The sequence below is a fragment of the Bombus flavifrons genome, chromosome 7 (assembly GCF_040668555.2).
Source record: "Bombus flavifrons isolate JBK064 chromosome 7, iyBomFlav1_principal, whole genome shotgun sequence".
NCBI lineage: Eukaryota > Metazoa > Arthropoda > Insecta > Hymenoptera > Apidae > Bombus > Bombus flavifrons.
Genome location: NC_138448.1, coordinates 13,811,862 through 13,834,727, shown reverse-complemented (window position 1 = coordinate 13,834,727; position 22,866 = coordinate 13,811,862). Strand labels below are relative to the sequence as shown.

At 36.7% G+C, this 22,866-nt stretch overlaps 3 protein-coding genes and 3 long non-coding RNA genes across 8 annotated transcripts in view; 2 read left to right on the top strand and 4 right to left on the bottom strand.

The window, feature by feature from the left end:
- Positions 1–22,866, top strand: part of LOC138181956 (histone-lysine N-methyltransferase, H3 lysine-79 specific) — a 75,961-nt gene that overhangs the window by 34,795 nt on the left and 18,300 nt on the right. The window lies entirely within an intron of this gene.
- LOC138181470 (uncharacterized) lies at positions 167–986 on the bottom strand. The gene is made up of 2 exons (XR_011173519.1): positions 696–986; positions 167–572 (listed from the first exon to the last, which is right to left on the bottom strand). It is a non-coding gene; the product is annotated as an uncharacterized LOC138181470 (long non-coding RNA).
- Positions 1,567–2,071, bottom strand: LOC138181555 (uncharacterized). Of its 2 annotated transcripts, none has more exons than XR_011173533.1 (3): positions 2,057–2,071; positions 1,755–1,965; positions 1,567–1,670 (listed from the first exon to the last, which is right to left on the bottom strand). It is a non-coding gene; the product is annotated as an uncharacterized LOC138181555 (long non-coding RNA). The 2 variants fall into 2 exon arrangements; XR_011173534.1 differs by having other exon boundaries at positions 1,755–1,961.
- Positions 5,285–6,231, bottom strand: LOC138181595 (uncharacterized). The gene is made up of 2 exons (XR_011173546.1): positions 5,903–6,231; positions 5,285–5,583 (listed from the first exon to the last, which is right to left on the bottom strand). It is a non-coding gene; the product is annotated as an uncharacterized LOC138181595 (long non-coding RNA).
- On the bottom strand, positions 8,237–15,751 carry LOC138181594 (coiled-coil domain-containing protein 170). 2 transcript variants are annotated; one of them, XM_069116555.1, is made up of 15 exons: positions 13,728–15,751; positions 12,417–12,512; positions 12,209–12,340; positions 11,937–12,125; positions 11,577–11,846; positions 11,351–11,495; positions 11,086–11,258; positions 10,760–10,960; positions 10,509–10,652; positions 9,944–10,107; positions 9,728–9,836; positions 9,388–9,624; positions 9,131–9,303; positions 8,752–8,869; positions 8,237–8,494 (listed from the first exon to the last, which is right to left on the bottom strand). In XM_069116555.1, the coding sequence occupies exons 1-15, from the start codon at positions 13,848–13,850 to the stop codon at positions 8,468–8,470; spliced, it is 2,301 nt and encodes a 766-aa protein (XP_068972656.1). In that variant the 5' UTR covers positions 13,851–15,751; the 3' UTR covers positions 8,237–8,467. The 2 variants fall into 2 exon arrangements, with proteins under 2 accessions (XP_068972656.1, XP_068972657.1); XM_069116556.1 differs by lacking the exon at positions 8,237–8,494 and having other exon boundaries at positions 8,620–8,869; positions 13,728–15,750.
- Dbp21E2 (putative ATP-dependent RNA helicase Dbp21E2) lies at positions 19,112–21,417 on the top strand. Its single transcript, XM_069116738.1, has 7 exons — positions 19,112–19,372; positions 19,445–19,663; positions 19,741–20,055; positions 20,129–20,386; positions 20,473–20,589; positions 20,656–21,047; positions 21,134–21,417. Exons 1-7 carry the CDS (start codon positions 19,298–19,300, stop codon positions 21,366–21,368), a joined length of 1,611 nt encoding a protein of 536 aa, XP_068972839.1. The 5' UTR covers positions 19,112–19,297; the 3' UTR covers positions 21,369–21,417.

Sequence of the window (22,866 nt, the reverse complement as noted above, 5' to 3'; positions counted from 1 at the left end):
CATACTTAATACACTTTTGTTTACAATTAATTTCATTCCCGACGCAAATTGTGATTATTATATATATTATATCTTTAAAAATGTATAGATCGTATACCAGGGACGGAGGTTCACAACTTATGCAAACCAACAATTACTGCTCGTGTAATTTTGGTTCTATCTTAAATTACATAAATAAAGCTTTTATTTTACAACTTTATAGATATATGTACAATATGCTATTTTAGTTATAATTGTCAATAGAATCCCACTTCTTTCTTACTGTTAAATTTATAAAACTCTATGTCCGTTCGGTACAATGTCTTTATTTATCAAGAAGAAATGGAAAGACCTAGTGATCGTTGCTGAGGCATTGTTGATTGTTGTTGTTAAAAAAGGTGACTTTACAATAAGAAAACTATTTGTTTATCTTACAAATAATACGATTGCTGCCAAAGAGAAAATCATAGATGTAAATACAACAGTTGACGTTGCCGAATTGCATTCATCCGTTTCGCAGAGTTTACATGCAGAACCTTTATCTTTACAGAAATCGTTATCCGTGGTACAACCCTTGGATTGGGTGCCATTCACTGTAAGAGAAAAATACATGTGTAACTAATTAACAAAACCTAAGTTCATTTACGTGTTTCACGTCAACACAAATTTCGAATAAACTATGTGTATCGAAAAAATAATATAGAAAAATGTCTTACCAGTGTTTGAATAACAGTGATATGTAACGTTGCCATTAACGGACTGTATTCGTGAGAACCGACCGATTACACTTCTACGCTTTCTATCAGTATTCATGCTAGCTAAAAATGCATATAAAAAACATATTATGTACTGTAAAGATATAACAAATATAATTTGTAATTTAATTTTGCACAAACTATCCAATCTATTATATTTTTACTGTACGTTATGAAACAGGAGCTAAAAGCTTCTAATACATCAAAGGAACAACGACTACAAACTGAATCATACGAGATAAATATTACATTTCTTGGTCGGTGATTCAGTGTTGACTGGAGCCTCGGTCGCTGGTTCAGTGTTGACTGGAGCCTTGGTCGGTGGTTCAGTTTTGGGTGGAGCCTTGGTCGGTGGTTCAGTCTTGGGTGGAGCCTCGGTCGGTGGTTCAGTTTTGGGTGGAGCCTTGGTCGGTGGTTCAGTTTTGGGTGGAGCCTTGGTCGGTGGTTCAGTCTTGGGTGGAGCCTTGGTCGGTGGTTCAGTCTTGGGTGGAGCCTTGGTCGGTGGTTCAGTCTTGGGTGGAGCCTTGGTCGGTGGTTCAGTTTTGGGTGGAGCCTTGGTCGGTGGTTCAGTCTTGGCTGAAGTCGTGGTCGGTTGTTCAGTCCCGGCTGAAGTCGTGGTCGGTTGTTCAGACCCGGCTGGAGTCGTGGTCGGTGATTCAGTCCCGGCTGGAGTTGTGGTCGGTGATTCAGTCCCGGCTGAAGTCGTGGTCGGTTGTTCAGACCCGGCTGGAGTCGTGGTCGGTGATTCAGTCCCGGCTGGAGTTGTGGTCGGTGATTCAGTCCCGGCTGGAGTCGTGGTCGGTGGTTCAGTCCCGGCTGGAGTCGTGGTCGGTGGTTCAGTCGTGTCTGGAGGATTAATCTTGCACATTTCCGTGGAAAGTTTCTCTTCTTTACATGAATCGCCGTCGCATTTGAAGCACTTGAGCGTTTGTTCCCCTAATTTAAAGACAAATATGTAGTATCTGTTCATATGTAAATTTAAAAATTATAAGTGAATATTTGATTGCACTGATACATTACCCGATTGTGAGGCAACGAGTCCGATCGTGAACAAGATTATTAAAAATTCGTGCACTCTCATGTTTCTTGCTATAACTATTTAATTCACGTTGATGCTACGAATGTTCATCCACGAATGCTGAAAAGCTTGGAGGTGTAGAAATACCCTTTGCTGGCTTATCATGGAAACTTCACCCTTATCGGGATAGATATCTTCAATCAATATCACTACCTTGACAAGATACGCGATTAACGTATAAAAAATCATATGCCGTTAATTTCTTGTTCCTCGTTATCTGTGTCTATTTCTTTATCGTACTGACCTCATTGGCGGAAAGGAAATTGTATTTTTCAACGGATCAAAGAAATGAAGTATCGTTGCTTGTGAATCATGAATCAGTCTTCATTCCATAAATGATATTAATTTTGCGCAATTTTACAACTATATATACCATAAATCGTATAATGGGATGATCCGTTTAAATGATCAAATGTATGAAGTAAAACATTACTTCAAATATTACAAGACACAATTTATTCAATCGTATCTATATCTTATACATTCTACATATTATTATCTTTTTAAGTGTGATATTCGAGCAAATAAAAGAGAAAAGAACTTTTAGACGGTGAGATACTGATATTCAAGTAAGAAGTTAAATATTCGTCAGTGTTCAATTTTTTCTATCTGGTTTATTTAATTTCTTTTTAATTAGATTTAATTTACCACAGTTGTTGGAATAACTATTTTTCGGGCAATATCTGTTTTATATTTCATATTCTACTATCGTCGGTCGTCAAAAAATATAATGGAAACTTTTCTCTTATAATTCGATAAGTCATCGAGTAAAATAGATGATTATCTTGGGACGAATAAAATTTTTAATTAAGATACAGAAGATAGAACCGATGTGATAAGATAAGTAATGACTATACTTCACTATTCGATTAATTGCAACGATTGATCTAACGTCACTGAAAATAATGGCGAAATTAACTATCCCATACATGTTATATGTATATTTGATATCAATGAAATTTGAATAATCTTCCTCGTACAATCTTATTTATGTCGTTCGTAATATTCCAATCCAAGAAATAAGCAACAAGTGGACGCTCATCGGTCATACTTGATACGATCATTAAGATTTGGCGAACCTCGAATTATATGTATATGAGTTGCAAAAAAAGCACCTAAAGGTACGATTGCATTATACAACGATGGCATGCAGGTGACTTCTATGCTCGTTATTGTTATTCTATGCTTTATTTCTATCAAACATGCAGTCGTGTAATTCTATAATTTCAGAATATTGTTTAAGCTTTAAAAGGCTTATTTCTTAAGCTTTAAGAAGGACTCTTATTTCCATTTTCGTAATCGACATTTTAATATTCCTTACACGTGAGTTGTAGATATATACGATGTAGTTTAATGTAACGAATATGATAAGCAAATATAATAATTTTGATATCGTAGAAATAGGTAGCTATTAAATATAAGATAAATTAGCAAAAATTATGCTTGACAAATACAAAACGTAATAAAGATAAACACGAAACGACAATAATAACTAACGCTAAAATGATTCTCACTCTAAATCGCGCTCTACTCACTTTTCACTCTGTTATTGTTCTAAGCTATCGACTGTAACTTACTGATTTTTTTTTGTGGTGAATTTACACGTTTATCTTAATGTTTCTTTTGGTACTTTTGGTGGACAGTATGAAGGATATAACGATAGGTATTACTTCGTCGATAATTTTAACGATTTTTTTCGGGTATAAATAACGGAGTCGCGGACGATTTCGACAAACAGAGGAAGATCGCACAAGTTACGTACATAGCAATAACAGACATTCAAGAACCATGGAAGTCATGAGATTCTTACTTTGCGTTGCAGTCATTTTTATGATTGCCTTTATTTCTGCGAGCAATGCAAACCCAGAACCTAATCCTTCGCCAGAGGCGGTAAGTTACGAATTATTTTACCCTTGAATTTGTTGTTTATCCACGGTCATCTTCAAAATATTTGCATGTTGTTTTTTAAAAAACGACATTCGACTTCGATTAACTTCGATTTGGAGAACATTGGAAGTTTCAATAACGCGTAACTGGACCTGTTAAACTCCATTCATTTACACGTAACCTGTACGATGCTACTGGAATTTTTGTGTTTCTTTTCAGGATCCGGAACCACTTAACATATTGTCTCTGTTAGGAAAACTAGGAAAAGTGTTGTCTCACTTGAAATAACCGACCTCAACGATACTTGATACGGGCGCAGATACGACTACTGGCTTTTAAATCTGACGAGTTTATATGCATATATGTATACGTAACTAATTCGAAACATGTAAAAATTGGCCATATAAATTTTTTGTTGCTTAACTAGACATATAAAACTTTTTGTCATTGCATTTTCTTTCGACGATCCTTATTCCCTTTTTGTCCTTCCGTCTACTTTTATCCGATTGAAATGACACTGATAGTCATTGTTAGTTTCTAAATAGATAAGCGCATAAGCAATAGATAAGCAGAACGCGACATATTTAATCGTCATTTTCGTAGTATACACAGATATACCCATGATTGCGTGCTTTTGGCTTTACGTAGCCGATTAAGTTATTTATCGATACTCTATTTAGTCCACCGTATAACTAGATAGAAATCTAGTCCCGTTCTACTTAATTAAAAACCTTATATATACTTATGCGAAAAAAGCTAAATTCACGATTAAGTTCGGAATCAACGAAATCTCTAATCACCTAAGTAATAATCAAAATAATCAAAATTACAAAAGATAATTCCATAAGTACTTCCACTTCATCTTTATTTTCCGACTTTTCTGACCAACATGTCGGTATACTGTCAGTGTACGCATCCAACGTGAAGACAGATTCGTTACGAAACTTTGCAGCAAATTCATTGAGCCGAGATCAAAGAAAAATATGCTCGAACAGCAAATTTTCAACGAAATTTTTTTCGAAATCGATAATTCCTAATGGACGAAAGAGTGGCCAAGGTGTGAACGAAATGTATTGTTGTTAAATAGCTGCCAGCTTTGACAATATTGTTTCGTGATACGTGTTTAAGCATGGAAAGTAACATGTACAGTGTACCTGCTTGGCGTTAAAATAGTCGTAAAGCGTGTGTTTGTACGTAACGAGAAATAAGGAGGCCAATGATATTCAAGTAAGAAGTCAAAGATTCGTCAGTGTTCAATTTTGTTCTATCCGGTTTATTTAATTTCTTTTTAATCGTATTTAATTTACCACAGTTGTTGGAGTGTCTATTTTTCGAGTTATATTTGTTTTATATTTTATATTTTACTATTGCCGGTCGTTAAAAAATATAATAGAAACTTTTCTTTTATAATTCGATAAGTCATCGAGTAAAATAGGTGATTATCTTGGAACTAATAAAATTTTTAATTAAAATACAGAAGATAGAATCGATGTGATAAGATAAATAATGACTATACTTCACTATTCGATTAATTGCGACGATTGATCTAACGACACTGAAAATGATGGCAAAAATAACTACCCCATACATGTTACATGTATATTTGATATCAATGAAATTTGAATAATCTTCCTCGTACAATCTTATTTATGTCGTTCGTAATATTCCAATCCAAGAAATAAGCAACAAGTGGACGCTCATCGGTTAATGCTATGGGAATGCAACGATGACTTGATACGATCATTAAGATTTGGCGAACCTCGAATTGTATGTATACGAGTCGCAAAAAAAAGCACCTAAAGGTACGATTGCAATATACAACGATGGCAAGCAGGTCACTTCTATGCTCGTTATTATCTTTAAACAACGATTTCTGGTATCTATCTATACATACGGGGTGGTTGGTAATTGGTGGTACAAGCGGAAAAGGGGTGATTCTACGTGAAAAAAGAAGTCGAAAATATAGAATAAAAATTTTTCGTTTGAGGCTTTGTTTTCGAGAAAATCGACTTTGAATTTTCGCTCGGTACGCGTGCACTTTATCACGCATATCTCGCACTTTATATCTCGTTATAGCGGATCTCACTATAGATTTCTAAAAAAATTAAAAAAAATTTAAAAAAAAGAAATTTTTATTCTATATTTTCGACTTCTTTTTTCACGTAGAATCACACCCTTTCCGCTTGTACCACCAGTTACCAACCACCCTGTATATGCAAGGGTTGCGGAAAAATTCTTGGAAGCCAACTTCCATGGTTGCTTTATTTCTATCAATCATGCAGTCGTGTAAGTCTATAGTATCAGAATATTGTTTAAGCTTTAAAAGGCTTATTTTTTAAACTTCAAGAAGGAATCTTATTTCCATTTTCGTAATCGACATTTTAATATTCCTTACACGTGAGTTGCAGATATACACGATATAGTTTAATATAACGAATATGATAAGCAAAAGTAATTTTCATTCTAAATCGTGCTCTACTTACTTTTCACGCTGTTATTGTTCTGAGCTATCGACTGTAACTTACTGATTTTTTTGTGGTGAATTTATCTTAATGTTTCTTTTGGTACTTTTGGTGGACAGTATGAAGGATATAACGATAGGTATTACTTCGTCGATAATTTTAACGATTTTTTTTCGGGTATAAATAACGGAGTCGCGGACGATTTCGACAAACAGAGGAAGATCGCACAAGTTACGTACATAGCAATAACAGACATTCAAGAACCATGGAAGTCATGAGATTCTTACTTTGCGTTGCAGTCATTTTTATGATTGCCTTTATTTCTGCGAGCAATGCAAACCCAGAACCTAATCCTTCGCCAGAGGCGGTAAGTTACTAATTATTTTACCCTTGAATTTGTTGTTTGTCCACGGTCATCTTCAAAATATTTGCATGTTGCTTTTTAAGAAACGACATTCGACTTCGATTAACTTCGATTTAGAGAACATTGGAAGTTTCAATAACGCGTAACTGGACCTGTTAAACTTGATTCATTTACACGTAACCTGTACGATGCTACTGGAATTTTTGTGTTTCTTTTCAGGATCCAGAACCAATTAACCTAAAGAAAATCTTAGGGCAAATAGGACAAGTGTTGTCTCACTTGAAATAACCGATCTCAACGATACTTGATACGGATGCAGATACAACTACTGGCTTTTATATCTGACGAGTTTATATGCATATATGTATACGTAACTAATTCGAAACATGTAAAAATTGGCCATATAAATTTTTTGTTGCTTAACTAGACATATAAAACTTTTTGTCATTGCTTTTTCTTTCGACGATCCTTATTCCCTTTTTGTCCTTCCGTCTACTTTTATCCGATTGAAATGACACTGATAGTCATTGTTAGTTTCTAAATAGATAAGCGCATAAGCAATAGATAAGCAGAACGCGACATATTTAATCGTCATTTTCGTAGTATACACAGATATACCCATGATTGCGTGCTTTTGGCTTTACGTAGCCGATTAAGTTATTTATCGATACTCTATTTAGTCCACCGTATAACTAGATAGAAATCTAGACCCGTTCTACTTAATTAAAAACCTTATATATACTTATGCGAAAAAAGCTAAATTCACGATTAAGTTCGGAATCAACGAAATCTCTAATCACCTAAGTAATAATCAAAATAATCAAAATTACAAAAGATAATTCCATAAGTACTTCCACTTTATCTTTATTTTCCGACTTTTCTGACCAACATGTCGGTATACTGTCAGTGTACGCATCCAACGTGAAGACAGATTCGTTACGAAATTTTGCAGTAAATTCATTGAAGCAAGATCAAAGAAAAATATGCTCGAACAGCAAATCTTCAACGAAATTTTGTTCGTGTTTTCGATCGCGATCGATAATTCCTAATGCACGAAAGAGTGGCCAAAGTGTGAACGAAATGTATTGTTGTTAAATAGCTGCCAGCTTTGACAATATTGTTTCGTGGTACGTGTTTAAGCGTGGAAAGTAACATGTACAGTGCACTTGCTTGGCGTTGAAATAGTCGTAACGCGTGTGTTTGTACGCAACGAGAAATAAGGAGGCCAAAGATGACGCCTTTGCATTCACGCATTCACGTTCCTGCAAAGAAAGAGGTAGTTCACTGCTGGCCAAGTTCAGGGCTAACCAGTATACGACGTACTACGTGTAGGTATGGGCTGTACATAGTGTACGTATGTACTTTTCTACTAAGCAAGAAGCACGCCCCATAAAATCACACAACCCTGCTTCTTTGCTCTTTGGAAAACGCCATAGCGTAAGAGCCGAGTTTCGTCTTTATCTGGAATAATAACTCCCAACAATATCGCAAATACTTACTATCTATGATTACTTTGCTTTTTTTACTGTTCCCATTTCCGTTGCTCCTTTTGTATCGCGATACCGTGGTATTTAACGTGGCGTCTTTTCTACACTCCGAAAGACTGCGTGTAGACTTAAGGTAATAATGACCGGTAGAACAATTAAAAATACGAATTAACAGTAAAAAAGAAAAAAAAAGGAAATGAAAATACATTTCGTTTGTTTTCGTCTGGAATATGACTGGACAAGAAGACCAGGAAAGATTCGAAAAGCCAGAGGTCTGTTTGCGTTGTGCTCGACACGCATATAGTGCGCGGCATACTTTGGTTCGAGCAGGAAGATACGAGATACGAGGCTCGAACGGATTCGCATACTACTAGACAATGTTCCTTTCGTCCTCCTTGGTCCCCTCTCGTCTACCTCGCTGCATCGCGTTCCCGCGCTCAACCAGCACAGCAACTTCAGTCTCGCTCTCTACCGTCTGCATCCTGGAATGCGGTTGTTCCACTCTACACCGACATTATACACCAGCTCCTCTCGCTTCCAACCGAGTCGCGTACGCAACAATGCTCGTGACATAAGAAATACAAATCGGAAGAAAGAGACTACTTCGTTGTTTGTCATTTTTCTTTTTTCTTTTCGTCTAATCGAACTTTTTGTATTTCTACGTGGTCGAAATATTCGTACGTTTAACGTGGTAATTGCGTCGACCGACGCAACGTCACGGAAGTAGGCTGCTTCGTACCGGTCGTTTGTTGAATTCGTCTTCGACATCGCGAAGATCCGGCGGATCCGCAAATCCGCTGTCTTCGTAACGAGCGCATCGCGACCCTGGTGATCTAGGAGGATGCATCGTATGTATGCTGAAACAGAGTAGTTAAGGTCGTTTTCGCTACTATTTCGTTACTTTCGATCTCGGTTTCTGATCGTAACAGGCACACGAGTAAAGAGAAATTGCTCGTATCGTGTACGAGCAAATATCGATAACGTTTTTTTCTACAACACTGTATCAGTTATGGCACGTTTCTCGCACGTATTCTCAGATATGTGGAAAAAAAAACTGAATCCGACCGAAGTAACCGACATTATCGTCTATGAAGGATAAACCGAAGATGGGGCTTTACCTTGTACATCTGGAAGGACTGGTCGTATCCAATGGCTCGTCGTATCGGCGCGACAGCATGGTGAAATCACGATGTGCCGCTATTGTTTTTTGCAGTCGCGAAATTATCTCGTAATCGGGTGTGCAAATTGGTTCCGATAATAATTTCACCACGGAAACACGGAAACTTTGTAGCTGAAGGAGGAAACCGTAACGGTTGAAATATCGGAAACACGCAAGCTCGCACGATGTTAAGTTCGTTGGGAAACACCTACTTACCTGGGATTCCCTTTTCGTCATCTCGGAAAGATTTTGTTTGACTTGCGCTAGCTCGTCCCTTAGCAGTTGCAACGAATGGTCGCTGATGGATCTTTCCTGCTCGGCAGTCTCAGTCGTTGTTCTCATTTGTTCTTTCAAGAGGGTTAATTTTCTGTTGCATCGAGTTCTCAGCATCTCGCTCTCGACCAGCCGTTTTTGAACCTCTTCTATCTTTCGACTGCGTTCCAAAGCCGCTATCTAGTTTTCAAACATCCACTCTCACCACTCTGTGTGTGCGTGTGTGTGTGTGTGTATGCGTGTGTCGTTTAGCGCGGTAAGAGGAAAGAAACAAGAAGATTACTTTGTAATCCGCGGCTTCCGTCAATTGGGCGCTTAACTCGCGATTTCTTGACCTCTCTTCCAAAAGTTGAACTTGCAAGCGATCGGTTTGTTTCGACAACTTCTTCGCTCTTGAAACGAACGATCAGTCGTCAAGGTGGAAAAACGCTTTGCAACGTTTTCCAATTGCTACCTATATTAGCCAAAAGCGCGGTAAATTCGCTGTACATATACGTACCGAAGATTCGCTTCGTCTCTCTCGCTTTGCAGCAACGATTTCATTTTCACGCTGTCCTCTTGAAGCGATAATTTTCTGCGAAGGAGATCCAAATGAAGATCCCGGCGTTGCAATTGCTCCCGAAGCGTCCTTACACGGCGCTGCAGCTGATACACCACCGAGGTCTAAGTAGCAAGGGAAATAAGAGAAAGAAGAACTGACAGACGTGTTTCTGTGAATAGAATTGCGCGTACGATAATAAAAGCGTGTTATGGTCGCGACGGAAATAGCGTTCTCGAGCGTCGTCGTCGCGTCCCATACGAAATGAAATTCATAAAATTGGACCATTTGGTAAATCTCGCCCGCCAAAGTGGCTTACTTCTTTCATAGAAGGAAGCTCGTGGAAGGATCGCTCGCGCCGAATCCTCGGTAAGATGGTGTAGTTGCAGCACGAGTACTGCGCGACCGCGGAAACCGCAACATTTGCGACGCAAACAAACACAGAACAAACGAGACAACACATTAGCAATTTGATGGAAAAAGTGAAATCGAACCTCGAGTCAGTTGGATATCTCGTATTTTTTACCTTATCCACTAATTTGTCGGTTTCTAATCTGGCAAGTTGCTCGGCTCGTATCAGAAGCGATTCCGTTTGAAGATCGAGACCCATTTCCTCCGAGATCTCGTCCATTTGCATCGCTTTTCCTAGTCGGTTGAGAAACGTTACGAACTAGAACAATTCGAAACGCACGATACGTACGATCGATCGAAATTACGTCGCTTTAAAGCTGCCGCTTTATCGTACACACGTACATCCGTACATATGCATACAGTTACCATTTGTTTTTCTCTGCGCAGAGATTCCTTCAACAGCTCGCAATCGGTCAACTCGGTTTCTAATTTACGAACTTTATTCCCCAGGTCCGATCGTTCGTCCTCGAGATTTCGCATCTTCGCCACAGTCGTTTCGATCAATTCGCCCTGCCGAGTAGTCGATTCCGTTGCCGCGTTTACCTTGTCTCGAAGCTTTTGAATCGCCTAGGCAAGAGGAAAGATTATTTCAACGAATTACGAATTTTCCATTTCCACTCGACGCTTGCGTGCAACGGAGCACGTTATCAAACGTCACGTCCTTAGATAATAGGAAAACGAATAAGAAATACAAGAGCCTGATCTTTGTTCTCGGCCAAGATCTCCCTAATGCGATCCTTAATGACATTCTCGTGAGACTCGATGAATCTGTTCGGACCGCTGACAAGCGTTGCCAACGATTCCAAAAGGTGGCGTAACTCGGTTTGCACACGCTGACACTTTTCATCCCGTTGCGTCAGGTCTTCTGCGAAGAAGAAGGAGGAGAAGAAGGAAAAGAAGAAACAAGAGAAGACGAAGAATGAGAAAAGCGAAGAATATATTCGCCAAACGAATCACCTCGCAGCTGTCCGATCAACGCCTCTTGATTCGATATATTTCCGGTCGCGTTGCTTATGCTTCTGTTCGCGTTTAACAATTTATCCCTCAACCCGTCCAGTTCCCTTTCCGCGACTTTGTATCGCATTTCCAGGCATTCTTTGTCCTGACAAACAAGCGATCGAGATCTTTGGGTTCCGTTGGCAGCAAATTTCGCAAGCACGCGCCTGAAGAGATAAACAGATACCTGTCTCAGACGATCCAAGTCGACCAATTGCGAAGATACTTGACGCTGAAGTTGTTCCTTCTCGGCTACGGTACAGTCCAACGCATCCCGGCAGCTTCTAAAGTCTACCTCGGCGGTAGTCAGTTGCGCTTCGATATTCGTATTCTTCGCGCGAACACGATTCGCTTCTTGCACCAATTCTTCCACTTTGTGCATCACGATTTCAGGACTGGGATGAACGGTTTCGCGATACTCGACGCTCAATGCGTTCGCCAATCTTCGAGTAAATTCCTTTATCGAAAGAGCATATCGACGATGTAAATGGCAAATCGATCGATCGCGATAAAATCGGGTTACACTCTTGGAGTTTGCGGATCAAACCTGAAAACTTGAACGGGCTCGTTCTCTCGATTCGATCTCTTCCGACACGGTCTGTTCAAGCTGACGTATCTTCTTCTCGTATTCCCGATTCTTCTCCTGATGATACTTTAAATCTCGTTGCAAGGAACGCAGCACGGTCTCGTTCCTTCCTTGACTCGTATAAAGATTCCTCTCGCGTTCTTCCAATTCCTAAACCGCCGATACGATCGTTCGATCGAAATAGAGAAAAGAACGAAAGTCAAATATTACCAACCAAAGACGCTGAAAGTGACCTGTATGCGTTTCTTCAAGCTTAACACGATGGAATTCTGTCTAGCTGCTTGTTCGCGAAGTTGTTCTGCCTCTAACTGCAACTCGGCTATTCGTTGATCTCGGAATCTCACGAGATTCTTCGTTTCTTGGAGCTAGGCGCGAACATACTGCCGATTATTATTATCCAACTATCGCATCGCCGATCAAAGTCAGATGGAACAGGTTTACCTCGGACATCAACCGGTCGCGTTTATACTCGAGCGCTGCTAGCTCGCTCCTCAACGTAGTCGTTAGATCATGGGTCATGGCTTCTTCCTCGACGATCTACGGTCACAGATTCAAAAGCTAATATATCAAATATATCTACTTTCTAGCGATATCAACGAACAGCGATACAAAGCGCCACATTATTCAGCTTTTATCTGATTCTTAGAGTCACTCGACGAAGCTTCGTGAAACGCAATGTGCAAGCAGCGTTCTATCTTCCGGTTCCGATTCTATTTCCATGCAATCGCTTCGACCGCGCACGCTATGCCGTCTACGAACGCGTTGTCTATCCCGCGTGATCGTTTCTAGTATGTTGGAAAGTATTTGAAAATTTATGTCTTAAGTTAATCCCCTAGCTCTCGAGTAAAAAATATCTGCGTCGATTTCACATTTCGATTCGTTTGGATCGAAAGATAACAGTTTTTTCAAATACACGACGATGAAGCTCGTTGCCTCGAAACTCGTGTATTTCGTCGATAATTTCCTTTACAGCCATTCGCTATTATCGAATGCTCTTATCCGTTTTAATATGAACCCTATGCCGTGGTAACGGCACGGTTGTCATAGAGTAAGAAAGTTTTACAGAAACATACTGATTTAATATTTCGCGGCTGCGACTACGACTGCGGAAGAAACCGAGTGCAGACGAGGGTGAACGAGGGAGACAGGGATAAAAGCGTACGGCGACAGGTAGAATCGATTGTATGCAGCAACGCTATGGCAACCGAGGTAACCCCTGGCCACTCGCGTGCCAGTCAATATCTACGTTAAACAAACGCACGATCGAAGTAATTAGACGATCGCTGAGAAAAAAATAAGCAAATTCGATTTCGATCATGATATCGTCAAATCGGCTAATTCGAAAATAAAATACAATTTCTTCGATCGTGTCAGTTGTTTATCATCCGGCGTACCAGCCGCTCGCGTAGATCGCGAGTAATCGTAATCGGAAGAAACGAGTTCGACAAATTGCATCCCGTACGTACACATCTAGTCCTCGTTCCGTCTCCTTATAATAGTCTCCTTCAAAAACGAAATCCTCGTGCAAAATGTGAACAACCAGTGGTTTGCGATTGCGTTGACATCGACAGAAGCAAAAACAAACTATCAACGCGAACGTTTATGTGGTAGAAAAAGAAAGTGCGTTTGACGAGAAGAATTTGCTAATATGTACAGTCATTCCACGTATGTATATATCTATATAGATATGTGCAGATAAACGGGTGCGTCTAGGCTCTGTGATACATTTGATCTGACGCGAACGAAGAACACCTTTCGAGGCGATGATATACAAAGCGTTTGGAAAATCTGAAGGTCCTCCTCGGTCGCCTCCTTTCCTTCTTTCGTAGCTTCCCTCGTCTCCTCCGTTTCTCTTGTTTCTTCCTCGCACGACATCTTCCTCGCTGTTCTCCGACTCTCGAAACTTTTCAGCTTCTACACTATACATATGTGTACAACTACGCGATCGTTCCACGTTGCGCGACCACTTAAAAAGAAAGATCTGCTTTCTTCATTGACATTTTATTACAAATTGTTCGGAGTAACGAGGGCCTGCGAACGCAACGTTCGAGGGTGTAAAAGCGTTTCCAACAAAGACGACGCGTCGATGCGCAACGAACCGTCGTTTTAGCATCCCCTTCGCGACGCCGACTTCCAGGCAATCGAATTTCATTGATCCCTAGAAACTACCCTCCGTCTTTTTCAACTCCCCATCTCCGTGAAATATCTCCAAATATTTTTTAATATTATCCTCTTTCTCTCTCTCTCTCTCTCTTTCTCTCTCTCTCTCTCTCTCTCTCTGTAGAGATTGTGTCATATAATCGCGTTTCCATAATATTCCGCGGTATGCAATGTCATATCTTTAGAGTATAAGTGAATTGGAAAGATTAAACTTTTCTTGATTGTACTGTATAAACGATATCCCCGATCTTAAGATTACAGGTAGGAATTATAAGAAATGATAAGCTACTGCTACTTCGTAAAAAAAATGACTGATAACATAGCCAATTCGCTGTTAACGAAGAAACTGTTGACCGTCTCTCTTCAATGATACACACGGGTTCCAATTTTTAACTGTTAAACGATTATGTTAGTTGATTGGAATCAGTGTCTGTATCGACGAGTGCGAAATTCGACGATTTTTCAAATTGTATTGTAATAATCGTAGTTTGAATCGTCGAAGCTAATTTCGATTCACGCGATCTCGATAACTAAAATACTCCAGTCGATTCGTCTATGAAGTAATATTTATTGTACATTGAACAATGACAGATTGGAATACGCCTCGCAGACTTTCGATGCACGCATTACATAGATAACAATCGTTCGGATTTAACGATTGATTCAGATTCTTATCAAGTTAAACGTGTTATATCTCTAAGTGCGTGCTGCCTACAATACATCATTTGTAATTATACGAACAGAAAGCTATGAACATTACAATAAACAACATTTACCGTTACATATAATTAACGTCGTGAATCTTAACAATAAATGGGACGTTTAAACTTTACGAATAAATTCTATAGTCACGTTCGGTTCTTATCGGTTGACTTTAACCAATCATTAGTCGCAATTCGGCTATTAAAATTGAACAAAAGGACGTAAAATTTATGCGCGACACTTGTGACTGTAATAACATTATATCGCAATAGTAAAGATGATCGTAATTGTACTGCTCCGTTGATAGGGGGACAATATTTTTGTTAAAATTAATTTTAGTGTTTGCGTTCGATTTTATAAATGCATTTGAAATGCTGTAATTCTGACAGAAGAAAATACGAAAACCACAAATGTATTACTCAGTAGTTCACTTATCTTGCATCAGCTATGACCTTGAACCGAATGTGATAACTGTTATTATATATTACATAATTATCTTGCTGTTAACATGTATATATTTTCTTTTTGATATTAGGTACTTAGAAATCGAATGAGATATGGAATTTTTCACAGAACCTCATAAAAATACCAGTCATTGGGACCCTTCAAAGCAACAAGGTCGATTAGTGAACAGTTGTTATGCGAATTGTAGATATGCTGCGCATATTATTCATCTAAATATAAAACTCTAAATATAAAATAGAATACGATTTCTTAAACTAATATTCAAATAAAACAATAAGTTCTTTGCAATTTAACAGATATGACATCGAGCGAACAATACCTGTTCTCATAGTTAGAAGTAGAGTACGATACAGGGATAGGTCACAGATGATAAATCGTCCTTGATACACTTATCCTTATAAATTCTAAGTGTGATGTAATGCAATGAATAAATGTAAATAAACCAAGTAATATGTAAGTTATGTCATAAATCAGAGTAAGGGATAAAAAAAAAAGAGTTAAATGATTACGATGCTCGCAAGAATGCGTAAGCTAAAAAATATGACAGGTATAATTTGAATTGGCGCGCGAAAATCCAAGTAACAGGAAGCGAAGTACATGCGATATGGCTTCTATCATTACGCCACCTTTCGTTGAAATAATACTGTCTTAAATTATGTAAGAATTGCTGGTAAAACAGAAAGAGCACAATGAACTAAATTAAATTAACTAAATTCTAAATTATAGAGACATTGACTAAGTACGGGATGGGTCCGTCGTTACATGGGACTTCGTTCGGTCGTATATGTACACAGTACATAGTTCTGAAAACTGCCGTGGAGAGGGTAAGGTCCTTAACGCCGAGAGTTTACTTTAGAAATCGACCACCACAGAACGCTGGGAACAAATGGTTAGGATTTTGTATTTCATGCCATCCTTTAGTGAAGGCAATAACTATGATCGGAGATAAAAAATATAAACTAAAAACCACATAAGAGGTACAGAATAGACGTGACATTTAATGCTTTTTCGTATCCCACGTTTTGGGAGTCGCCCGATATCCTTACTATTTTCGGATCACATGCGACGTTATCGATCGAGCATGGTACTTGTTTGAATAAAAACTAAAGTCTTGTATAAAAATATAAATAAAATATAAAACTGCGTATGCAATCGTAAAAAAGCATAGAATTCTATTCTTCTATTATACTTCAGACAGCATTACACACTGTCAAAATAATAAATTATTGTACAACAATATTTAGATGATTCGTTTAATTACTTTCAAATAAAATTGTAATTTCATACATCTGAAACATAAAAATGTGAATTTTGTATCCTTCCTATTTTCATCTTTGTATACTCAAATCAATTATTAATTATATATTAATTAATTATATATTACTAAAACTAAGCCTTAAAACACGACTAAAAATTGAAACTCGACGATAGTGTTTAAAACCAAACGAGGAATTGGCAAAAATCGCAAAATCTCGAATGAGTTGGCGGTATGTGCATTCGATGCTCTAGGTTGATGGTAAAACAGCCTCAAAAGGATTTAAGTGCACGACCCTTTCTTTCCGAGAACTTACTCGAGAAATTATGTTCTTGGTACAGGAATTTCGTATGATTTAAATTTTTTGATCACAATTTCCACCCGCAAAATTGTAAAAATATATAGGAATACTACAGTAAATAAAAATAACCAAAAATTTATCAAAATAAGTTGTACAAATTTAATAAAAACAACATATCAATACCAATTGATTGGATCAGTGTTTGAATTGATAAATACGAAATTCAAAAATTATTCAAATTGTATTGTAATAATCGTAATTTAAATCGGTAAAGCTAATTTCGATTCACGCGATCTCGATGACTAAAATACTCCAGATGATTCGTCCATGAAGTAACATTTATTGAACATTCAACAACAACAGATTGGAATGCGCGCATTAGATAGATAATAATCGTTCAAATTTAACGACTGATTCATGCGATCTTCTTATCAAGTTAAACATGTTATCTCTTTAAGTGCGAGCTGCGTGCAATATATCACTTGTAATTATACGAACAGAAAATTACGAACATTGCATAAACAACATTTACTGTTAGACATAATTAACACTGTGACTCTTAACAATAAATAGAACGTTTAAACTTTACGAATAAATTTTATAGTCACGTTCGATTCCTATCGATTGACTTTAACCAATCATTAGTCGCAATTAGGGTATTAAAATTGCACAAAAGGATGTAAAATTTATGCACGACATTTACGACTGTAATAACATTGTATCGCAATAGTAAAGATGATCGTAATTGTACTGCTCTGTTGATAGGGGGAAAATATTTTTGTTAAAATTAATTTTAATGTTTGCGTTCGATTATATAAATACATTTGAAATGCTGTAATTGTGACAGAAGAAAATGTGAAGACTACTCGCTTATTTTGCGTCAGCTATGTCTGATCCTAAACTGAATAGGGTAAATGTTTTTATATATCACACAATTATCTTACTCTTAACTCTGTACCTACGTTCGTTTTGATGTTAGGTATTTGAAAATCGAATGGAATATGAGATTTTGTACAAAACCTCATAAGAACACTAGTCATTGAGACCCTTCAAGGCGGTACGATTGGCAAGTTAAGAGTTGTCATGCAAAGTGTAGATATGTTTCGGATATTATTCATCGGAAATGTAAATATGTAAAATAAAATACGATTTCTTAAATTAATATTTAAAAAAAACGATACGTACTTCATAAATTAACAGATATAACATTGGACGAACGACATCTGTTGTCATACTTAGAGATGTACGATGTAGGCATGCGCCACAGATGATAAATCGTCTTTGATACAATTCACCGTTTTAAATTCTAAATTCTAAATCATAGAGGCATTGACTAAATACAAGATAGACCCGTCATTATATAGAACTCCGTGTCTCAGGTTCTAAAACACCGACCTTGGCAAAATCAGAGTGTCTCTTACACCCTCCGCAATTTACAACGGCGTACATAGGAATTAGGTATAATGTGTCCATCAAGCAAGGTCGTAAAAGTAAACAAAATTTAATTACTGCGGTTGATATTCAAATGTTACTTGTTGGCAGTTGCAGTAATCAAATTTCGTCTACGTTTACTACCTTGTCTCGTTGGACAAACTATTCGTACGTGTTATGATTTAATTTGATTAAATAAAGTCAATTAATTAGTTGAAAGCATAAATCATGTTTAGTTTGAAATAAAATTATATTTTTAATAATTATAATAACTATTATAAAAAGCTATGAGAAGGAAATGAAATAAATTATACTTTGTCTGCAATAATAACAAAGAATGCAAGCAATGCGTATAAACTAATAATGTTAACATAACCACTCAAACCTCTATTCACGGTCATATAAACACGTCTCGACACTCATATGGCTAAAGCATAAAAGGAACCATCCGAGAATTGAGTCGTGAAAAATCAACATGGAGAAGAAGGTTTACGTTTTGCGCATCCATGAAATGCTATGAATGTCTCAGATAAAAACGGAAAGACTCTATTCATCCTTGTCTTTCTCGCAAAAACGAGATCATCGTTGTCTTACATGTTAATTTTCCACAATTTGTTTATATGACCATATGTATACTTGCATCGATAAAATCACATACGATGTGAAAATAGTAAGATTGGACACAACAAAAGTGGCACGAGTGGTTGAATATCAGGTCTATCCTGTAGTTACAATTAGTCAACGGTAGAGGGCGTGATATGATAAAATTTCTGATTTTTCGAACGCAATCAGTTTCAGAACGCATAACACCAATTTCCATAAAATATCATCTCGTCTCTAGTAAAAATGTGTACAAGTGTGTCATCTATACTAGTATTTTTTCTATGATATTAGTGCCCTAAAGTTTTAATATGGACACATTATACACGTTAATATGTGGTTAATATTGTTTAAAATCATCTAAAAACTTATATAGAAGCTATTTTCGTTTTACATAAATTGTACCAGATGTTGTTTCAGTTTTGTCATGTGGGTTGCAAAACTCAAATTAATGCGACATTTTTAAATGTTACACGACACTATGTAATGATTTTTGCCTTCCGCCTTACTTTACCTAGTATGTTTATAATTAATCACTTATAAATTTTAATTTAGGCAAGGGCAGTAGTTAAAATTCGACGAAAAAGGAACGACGTCGCTGATAATGAAGTAAAACATGAGAAAACAAAAACACCAATAATAAAATGTAAAAAGCAGATGTATAATTTTTACAAAGGTGATACATTTCCCAAAGAAAAACCGATATTGGCCAGTCAGAACTGGAAAAACAGAAAGTCTAAAGACGATCATTTCTTTATATACCCTTACAACAATGTATCTTTTGTTTATAATAATTTTTATCTATAGCTATATTATTGTAATTCTTTTAATGATCGTAATTAATTCTTTAGGATGTTGTGGAAGCGAATGAGGAAGTTGGTTCTGAAACATTTCAGGATCTCGATGTAAATGCTTCTTTATGTAATAATTTAAAAGATTTAAATATATACGAACCTTTAGAAATCCAAAAGCTTGGAATACCAAAAATTTTTGGAGAATGTAATGTATTAATAGCAGCAGAAACAGGATGTGGGAAAACATTAGCTTATCTTCTGCCATTGATAACTAAAATTTTGTTATGGAAACAAAAAGAAGTGCAAAGAAGCGTAAATACACCACTCGGATTAATCGTAACTCCTTCAAGAGAATTAACAGTACAAATCGGGGTTTGTAGCAATAATTTAATATAATCCTTTTATTTATGAGAAGAGTGTTTAAAAAATACATTCTTTTTCTTAGTTGCAACTAATTAAGCTATCTAAGGACCTTAATATTAAAACAAAGATAGTCACTGGTGGGAGGACAAAAAAGATAATATCGAATCCTCCTGTGGGGAACATTGATATTCTAGTTTGTAGTTTTGGAGTTGTTAGTAAATTGACAACGTTTGGTGTATATGATCTCGCATTTGTAAGATTTGTTGTGTTAGACGAAGCAGATTCTTTGTTTCATTCTTCCTTTGAGACAAAGCTAAAAATATTTCTGAGGAGAATACCGGTATGTAGAATAAAAAAGTCAATACAGCATTCCATGAAATAATTATGCATGATAATACTTTTTAGTAACTACTTTAATTTGTATAGATTGGATATCAACATTACGATACAACTAAGAATGAATTTCCTAATACAGCCCAACTCATTTTAGTCTCTGCATCAATTCCGTCAGGTCTTAAAATTGTGTTGAGCGACATCATAAATGTAAGTAGTATCCGAATTATTTGTAAAATAATTTCATTTTAAAGGATTATAATAACTTTTTTATAGATAAATTCTTTGGAACATGTAACAACGGAAAAATTACATAGAATACTGATTCCACAAAAGTTTGTAAGATTAATTCCAAGCCAAAAGCCCATAGAGCTTGTGAAATATGTAAAAAGCAAAGTATTAAATAAACAGCGTGTAATTGTATTCAGCAATCGAAATAGTACCTCCTATTGGATTTCCTTATTTTTACACGAATGCGGTGTCAAAGTTACAAATTTAAATGGCGATATGCCATTACATGTACGACGAGGAAGATACGGGGAATTCCTAAATGGCAAAACAATGGTGTTATCTACAACGAATGGAGGATCCCAAGGTTTAGATACAATAATGGTTAATCACATCTTAAATTATGATTTTCCATTAGACACGTCCAGCTACATACACAGGTATTCAATTTAAATATGTGATGATCGTTCTAAATTCTAAATGTTCTATTTGAAAAAGACAGTAAAGTATTACACATTTTATTTAGATGCGGTCGAGCTGGCAGAATAGGTACCATAGGTGCGTCCAGAGTAACAAATTTTATTTCAAAACCGGGCGAAATCGTCGTAGTTCAAAAAATTGAAATGGCAGTTAGAAAAATGAAACCAATACCCGTGTTTAACCTTCTGGATGGGAAAGACGAAAAGGAAGAAGAAACAGAATATAATTTTACAGAGGAAATAATCGAAAATCTAGATGAAGTCGAAAATATTCCATACTGAAATTTATATATTATGAATAAAAAAAGGACGTTTGCTTGTTATAAAATTTTACCGCTTTTTCAGTCACTTCTATTATTTTCTTTCCATTCTGTCTATTTTCGTGATACACGTTCACTGATACGAAAAGTCTTCTGTGAAGCCTTTGCAATGAATGTGGATAGGGTCGAAGAATCTATCCAAGTGTCATCGCCCTTAAACCTATTCAGTTCTATTAAAGCTTTGACTTTTAACAAAGTTAGTAAGAAATGTTTGTTAACCCTACGCTTGGTGTTGATTTGTTTTATCTTTGAAATTTCAAAATTTTATGTTTTTGGTTCGAGAAAGGATGCACCCACACATGTGTTTCCATTCATCCGTCGATCCAATGTTCCGTCATGTCCGGCGACACTCCCACACTGACCGCCTACACGTATCGCAAGCAGAACTTCTATAATAATCCAGACCGTACGTCTAGACCAGTTTATTACTCGCATTGACTTTTAGTGAAATTAAGCGTGCTTACTCGTGCTAACATTTGTCACTCTCTCTTCCTCTCTATAAAGGGTGTGTCATACAATCGCGTTTCCGTAATATTTCGCGGTACACAATGTCATGCCTTTACAGTGCAGGTGATCACTCATGAATCAGCGAAATCAAATTTTTCTCGATATCGTAAAAAATGTTTATCTCGATCGTAAGTTTAGCAAAATATGTATCGGAAAGATGTATCAAATTAAAATCGTTCTTGTTATCTGTTTCGTAAGAAATGATAAGCTACCGTGTTACTTCGTAAGAAAAATGGCTGGTAACATAACCAGTTTCTTATTAACGAAAAAAACTGTTAACTGTTCAAAAAAGAAGAAACGGGAATATAATAAATAGGAATAGAGTAATGAAAATGGATTACATAATTAGTATTAGTGGTTGCGTGACACGTAAGACATATATAGGGGAATTTCATAGATATACGTCCAGATGTTCGAATTAAAAACCGTCGCTGTAGGTTAATGAAAGTATTTTCTGAATAAATTCAAAATCTTGTATATAATTCTTTAAGCAGGTACATGTACATATCTTCGTTCGAACATTGACAAACGACTGCCCCAAAAACATTGTATATATTTCAATTATTTAAAAAATGATGTCTAGCAGCTTTCGTCTTCCATAGCAACTATAATGCGATATTGTAATAGAGCATTCGATATTCTAATTCAATCTTAATTTCTGAATTAAAGAATCGGACACGGCTGACCTGTATTACAAAGAGTCAATTCGTTGAATTACGGTCGCAGTGAATATGATTAGGACAAACGTTAGAACATTTTCAACGATTCTCTTTACAATTTTTTAGTTAGTCGGTATCGTCAAATTTCTGAGTAAGATAGATTTAGTCGAAGAAGAAAAAAATGATAGAATCTATTTTTCGGGATATGAGTTATGATTTTAAGAAAGAGAAAAATGTAAAATTGAAAAAATATTAATCGTACAATGTGCGAGTACATATGTATTATATATAAGA